This window comes from Nicotiana attenuata, unplaced genomic scaffold (genome assembly GCF_001879085.1).
Source record: "Nicotiana attenuata strain UT unplaced genomic scaffold, NIATTr2, whole genome shotgun sequence".
Classification (NCBI taxonomy): Eukaryota; Viridiplantae; Streptophyta; class Magnoliopsida; order Solanales; family Solanaceae; genus Nicotiana; species Nicotiana attenuata.
The window spans coordinates 41,559-49,026 of NW_017672602.1; the positions used below are offsets into that span (position 1 = coordinate 41,559).

At 32.0% G+C, this 7,468-nt stretch overlaps 1 protein-coding gene across 1 annotated transcript; it reads right to left on the bottom strand.

Annotated features, from left to right (window-relative positions):
- Positions 1 to 6,218: 6,218 nt before the first annotated feature.
- LOC109213823 lies at positions 6,219 to 7,100 on the bottom strand. The gene has a single exon (XM_019377660.1). It carries the CDS (start codon positions 7,098 to 7,100, stop codon positions 6,219 to 6,221), a length of 882 nt encoding a protein of 293 aa, XP_019233205.1.
- Positions 7,101 to 7,468: the final 368 nt, after the last annotated feature.

The following is a 7,468-nucleotide window of genomic DNA, read 5'->3' on the forward strand; positions in this document are numbered from 1 at the left end:
AAAAAGAAAGAGGCCAAGAAAGGGGAAAGAGAGTAAGTAATAAATTGGAGAATAATGCATACCCAAGTTTCAAAAGTCATGAACACATCTGCAGATTTTGAGTTTTTGATTGATTAATTTGTCCTTAGAAAATACTCATACAAAGTCTAGATGGATCTTTTTCTTTAAATACTATTTACTTCAACTCCCAACATAATGATATATCTTTCTTGACAAAATAAACCACCTAGCATGACCCAACTTGTCGTGTGCCTCTACCAAAATATAATATTATATGTACACATAAAACTATAATGTAATACATATACATGTATTAATTATTCTTGAAAATAAAATATTTGTTATGGTTAGGTTAGGTCAAAATAATGCTACATTTTTTTGTTATAAATTGGAATAACAAGGACATCATATGATTATTTTATTGTAGCAATATTTTATTCAATAAAAAATTCGTTTTAGTCCTCTAGAATTTCTTATTCATGTATATATATTTGTATTGCCCCAAATGAAAGCGAAGATATATAGGTCCTACACTAGGCCACGAAGCAAGTACTACCACTTTAACATATAAATAAAAAATATATATATTGTATATACCAATATTAAATACTAATACATCTCACATAGATAAGATCACAAAAGCTAGAGCTACTTGGGACTTTGTTTACTACACTAAAATAATGCCAACTAAAACATATATTAAATCTAAAGTACTTGTAAAGTCAGGGTATCATATTACACGCTTGTCGCACTTTGTGGAACTTTTTGTACTTTTATATATATATCAGTCATTTTTATGCGAAATATAACAAGAATTAAGATATTTCATAACGTTAAAATTTAGGAGAGATCCATCAATGATGTCGATAATTTCTTTTTGGTCTTTTATAAGTGGAGAATTTCTGTTTTGTTTTATCCTTTAAAACAAATACAAATTGCGTAAGGAATAAAACACTAAAAGCATTTTTCACTCTAATTTACATTTCATAAAGTAAATATGTTATTTTTTTCAGCCAAGATCCAGACAATAATTATGTCAAAAATAATTATTGTATTATAGATACATTCTTTTGTTTAATTAATTATTTAGGTTATAGTTATTTCATACTAGTCTTGGTGATGTTCAGAAAATATATATAATTAAAGTACTTTTACTGTTTCCCTTAGAAAGTAGAGAGACTAAAGATATGTTTGAAAAGTCATATGAATTATAATGCTGTATAGTTACCACTCTATTAATTATACAATCAGGCAATTACGAAGTATAGCAATTAGAATAGCGTAATTGTTTGCCAAAACATAATAACACTGTCATTCCTACTGTTATTTTTTGTTGCACAAGCGTAATTTCATAATTAGATTTTTTTATTTTAAAATAAAAGGTATTTATAAAAATTAAATAATTTTTCAGATGAACATGTAATAAATTTTAATATGTGACAAATATATGTGCATATAAGACAGAAATATTATTTATTATCTAGGTATTTAAAGTACATATTGACTTTAAGATATATTAATAATTATATATTAGTAATTAATATAGTATATAATAATCAATATCTTTCAAATAAAAATATTTTAACTTGAATTAGTTTTTAAAAATTCCAATAAAAATTTAATATCTTACCTTTGAATATAATATGAAAATCATATATACACACACACACACACATATATATATATATATATATGAGCTTAAAAGGCACTGATATTTATATGAATAAAATATAACTATATATCTATGAAACAAAATACAAACAATATTTATTAATCTATCCACAACATAATTTATATAAAACTCATTATTATAAAGTGATAAAGCATAATAGTATTTTCAAACTATCATAACATCCAGATACGAAATCCTACCACCAGTATTAATGTACAACGATTGCATTTGCAATAAGAAAAAAAAAAAGAAAAATAAGTAAGTGGCACGTTTGAAAAGAAAATTTTGAGAAGAGAACAGAAAAGAAGAAATGATTTGAAAAATCATGTGGTTATTAAACTATAATTATCACTAATTTTCACTTTTCTTTGAGAATTGAAGAATATAACTACTTCTTTTCAATTAACTTTATTTCATACTGACCAAGTAATTAGCCAAACAAATAAGTCAAACGGTGTAATTATATTCAAATTCGTTCTTATTTTTATATTTATTTATTTGTTTGAAGAATACTTTTTACCTTGGTATCCAACTTTTTAAAAGGAGAATCATGCCCCATCAATAGTAGGATAGGAAGTTCTTGAAGAAAATGACTTCTTTGTTGTATAAGGAGCCCATCCACAATAAACTAATTAAGTGCCAATATTAAATCCATTATTTTATTTTATTGGAAAGACTGGGAAAATTAAAGAAGAAGCCTATGACCCACACACAACTTGCTTGCCAGCCATGTCACAACTACATTGCACAAATAATTAAAAAATAGTGCAACCATTACTGTATTTAAATATTCTATCTAGGTGCAATAAAACAAATCATTACGTGGTTTATTAGCTAAAAGATTGTGATAAGCAAAGCTAAGTTCCTATATTTAGAATTTCAAGATGGCATATTTTATATGATGTTAGCATTAAAGTAGTAAATGGCGTTACATAATAAAAGTAATATACACTATATATAATCAAAACTTTAATTATTCTAATTTCGTTTTTTATAATTAAATTTGATTAAAAAGTACATACTGATTAATTATTGAGGTATAATATTTCCTACATAATTCTGAAAATAAAATGTATTACTCGTTAAGTAAGCGAGCTAAGGGCAACATTGGTGGTGTCGATACCTCGCACTCCCACGGTCATAGGGCAAACCACGTAGGCTAAGATGACGTAGCATGTCGTTAGTACACGTGGCAGAACAGAGCGAATTCTTTAACGATAAAAAACCCCAGAAGCGACAAGAACAAAAAGCAAAATGGCGGGCTCCACGTCAGTGGGCCATCTTCTTTTGCTGTGGTCCCATAGTGGGTCCCATCATTCCTACGTGGCTTCAACAGTCTATAATTATAGGAGTAAATGCTTTTCCGAAATGAGAGGGCCGGAGGCGGTGTTAAATTTACTCGCCTGTGACACAAAGCTGCTTAAAGCTAGCGGAGCTATTTGATTGCCACGTGTTCCTATTAGGCAGTGACGTTATCATTTCCGCAATTTTCTTAAGCAAAAAGATATTTACAGGTGAGAGTGAAAATGAGAAAGTAGTGGGTAGCCAATAGCAAGATCTAATTAAGAGATTTTTTAATGAAAAAGGATAAAATAGGTGTCAGTAGATTTAGAAAGACACGTAATGAAAAGATATGCCACGTAAGACACGGCAAATTTAGGTGCAAAGTTAGGTGCATGAATCTGAACCGCAATAGTTGCCCTGTTAAGGAAATGCATAAACCAGGAAACCAGTAAGATGCTTTGACCAAGTGTAAATGTGTAATAGTTAGCAAATATATAGGCGGCTAGGTCATAAATCCAATAGAAATACCGAGCGCATATATATATATTCTATAGGTACGAAATTTATATGAAAATTTAATTATTTTAAATTAGTCCCTCCGGGGACATCCAATAAAAAAATTAATTTAAATTTGTATCGCGTAAGATTCACTAAAAGGGATACACTCCCTAAACTAACTTTTTTCATTTTCATATCTAATTATATTTATAATATGTAAGTAAAAATAATGATCGAGAATAAATATTAAGTATCTATAATTAAACAATGATGTTCTTAAAAATACATGTGATGAATTAATTAGCTTAATATAAGCACTAAGAAAGAGTAAATGTTTTTCTTTTAAATTAGTATTTTAATTACCCTTTTTTTTTTTACCCTCCTTAGATGCTCTCCATTTTGCTCTTTTGGTGACTCTACCCACAACATCAAAGTTGGAGGTAAATGGTGCTTATCATTGAGCAACATTCTCTTTAACATATAGCACATTGAAAACTATAAATATCATTCTTCATTTTATTAATACTGAATTAAGATAAAAGAAGTAACTTAATCAAACAACATCATATAAACTGAAATGAAACAAACTATTTTATTTTGGTGGGGTTACGTTATAAATAATTTACCATTTACGTCGAATGGCAACAATTGAAGTTGTAACTTTATTCCAATTGTGAGTTATTTTTTACCGGGAATTTATAATGTAGTTTGAGACTTACGAGTATTAAATACAAGTTGGCTACATTGAGTGCTACTCACTTTTTGTTGTGATCGTCGGATTCATAAATGAATTCATCGGGAGTTTTAATAAGTAGTTAAGTTAGTCAATTATTTATTTATAATGTAATATTCTAATATTATCAGTTTTTTAAGAATAAGGTTAGTTAAAATATAATTAACTCTTTTATTTATTTATGCAAAGAAATAATATCTAGGTAGAACTTTTGATTATATTCGCCTAATATACTTTATCCAAGTGACCATATCTTTTTAATAACTTTACGAAGCCAAGCAACAAAAGTTGGGACCTAGGTGGTGGGATAGTGAAAAAAGAGAAAGAAGTACTAGTAAGCAAGTCTTGATCGACACATTTATTTATAATTGATGTTTCTATTAAATCAATATATTCGTGATAATGTTTACATATGAATTTATTTCTAATTATAATTAACTAATATATATTATTTTAATCATGATTAAGTAATATATTTTGATGTAATACGAGATATAAGTAAAAAAAAATTGAAATTGATCGTGGTAACTGGGGGTGATTGACAGGAACGACCCCATAAAGTTTTTTTTTTATTTTTATAAAAGCCAATCACCCAGGTTTTCATCTTCTGTGGCGTTGGGGGGTTTGGCTAGACCCCTACCTTATCAATTATATAAACAAAAAGTGTACACTAAGGGGGACATAAACCTTACCTTATGAATACCTTTCTACCTTAAGAGAGGAAGAGCCTATGGGCAAAAATACATATTAGACCAATTTTCTCCCTCTATACACCGAATTAACTTACAAAAAAATTGGATTTTTCGTATCTAATTCTAAAAGAAGGAACATGCCATATATCCATGAAGAAAGGCCCCTTGGCCGCCTTTGGAAGCTGACTGAAATCAGTATGGATGATGCCTTCGTTGGATATGGTGGCCTCTTTAGCGAACCAATCTGCCACTTGATTTGCTTCACGAAGGCAGTGGTTGGTAGTTGCCCTGCATATTTCCAGATTATTCATTAATTCCTTAGCCTCTTTTTTCAGCTTGTTGTTGCCCAGATTTTTGGCTTGGATCATGTCACAGATCATCTTCGAGTCAATTTCCACAATGAAGTTCGAGTTTCCTTTGTTTTGCACCAATCACACCCAAACTTGATAGCCTTCAACTCTACTTCACTGCTGCTATTATAGTGAATAGGCATCGAGAATGCCATGACAAAGCCTCCATATTCATCTCTAAGAATCCCTCCAATCCCTGCTTTCCCATTTTATTTGTTAAAATTTTCATCTATGTTCAGCTTCAATATGCCATGAGGAGGCATCTCCCATAAGACACTCTTCCATATAGGAATAGGTTTCAGATGCTCAATCATCTCACAATTTTTGTACCAGTGAGTATGGGTCTTAATTAAAGGATATTTCCTGTTGATCGCAGCATTAGTATTCCAAATCATTTGCGACTTCGTCTTGTACTGGATAAATTTCTTTCCTTCTCCAAACTTGCAAGAGGTATAGCTTTTCCATAATTCCCAGCAGATAGTGATAAGTAGAATGTGAAGGATCATCTTATGGACCATATTCTTTGTTTCCTCTGCCACCATTGAGTGAGAAAACTACTAATGGAAACAGCTTGATGCCGGATTCCCAGAGGATTTTCAAAGAATTCCCATAACTCTCTAGCGGCCTCACTATTAATGAAGACATGATGCAAGCTTTCATAATGAGGAATGTTACAATAGTTGCATGTTGATTGCCAAACTTCCTAATGGTGTCATCAAAGGGGAGTTTTTTCAGAATCATTCTCCAAACAAGGAATGACATTTTGAAGGGAATACATTCATGCCACACTTTACCCACAAGGGGATTTCTTTGGTTACTAGTTCTAACCATGTGCCAGGCCGACGAACTAGAGTAATGCCCATTTTCAGTAAGATTTCAAATGGCCAGGTCGTTATTGTTCTGCCTCCCTCTAGAAATGTTGATGATATGATGAACAATGTGATTGGGCAGAATCTGTTCCAACGTGTGTATATTCCACTCCTCGTTCCTTAAAAAATAGGAAACTTGAACCTTACCGGAGGTGTTAGTGTGATTGACCACTTTAGCAAGTGGTCCTTTACCTGTCCAATTGTCCCACCAAAAACTGCAGTTGCCTGTGTTAATATTCCAAAGAATATTCTTTTCCGCTTTGTCTCTCGCATGAAGAAGAGCTTTCCAAGAATAAGAGTTGCCTGAGGCAATAGCTTTCTCACCTGGATGGGCTCTACACAATATCTAGCTCGAAGGTATTCGACCCATAAATAAGGACATGTTCTGAATCTCCACCATCTTTTAATGCTGCAAATTTCGTTGATGTCTTCCATTCTTCTAATTCCGATACCACCTTCCTCCTTAGGGACACAAAGGTTTTTCCATGAACTCCAATGAAACTTATTCTTGTCACCACTGGATCCCCAAAGGAATCTTGAAAAATGCTTTTCAATCAGATTAAGTGTAGCTTTTGGAGGGCTCATGGCAGAGAGGGTGTATAATGGGAGGGATTGTAACACATTCTTAATAATGACCACTTTACCTCCGTAGGATAACAATCTTCCTTGCCAACCACTGATCCTCTTAACTATCTTTGCAACCATCTCCTCAAAGTAACATATTTTCTTCCTCCCAACATATATAGGGCACCCCAGATAATTGATAGGAAATTGTTTGTCCATGAATCTAGTGGCATTTCTGATTCTATTGATTCTCCCGACTTTAGTATTTGGAGCCGCTATGAAAAAGCTTTTGTTTGCATTGAGCTTCTGACCCGATGCCATTTCATATTTATGGATTTGTTCCATTATCAACCTGATCGTCTTGTTGTTTCCAACTGAGAAAATAATAATGTCTTCTGCATAAGCAAGGCGATTTATTTGAGGCCCTTTTGCTGGCATGGTGAACAGAGTAAATTTTCCATTCTCATGAAGCTTGTTGAGGAGTCTAGTCAACACTTCTGATCCCAAGATGAATAATGACAGAGACAGAGAGTCTCCCTGTTTCAGTCCTTAGGAGGAATTAAAGAATCCGTTCCTGGTGCCATTTATGATAATGGAATACCAAACATTGGATAAAAGATTTCGAGTCATGTTGATCCATTTTTCGGAGAAGCCAAATTTCCTCATCACAGCATTAATGAACTCCCAAGACATTCTATCGTAAGCTTATTCCATATCCAGTTTAATAACAATATTCCCCCCTTGTTGTAGTTGCCAATACTCTGGACAATTTCCTAAGCAAGAAGGACATTTTTCGTGATCAATCT

Coding starts and splice junctions, on each gene's coding strand:
- LOC109213823 (XM_019377660.1), bottom strand. CDS start 7,100: ATGCCAGCAAAAGGGCCTCAAATAAATCGCCTTGCTTATGCAGAAGAC.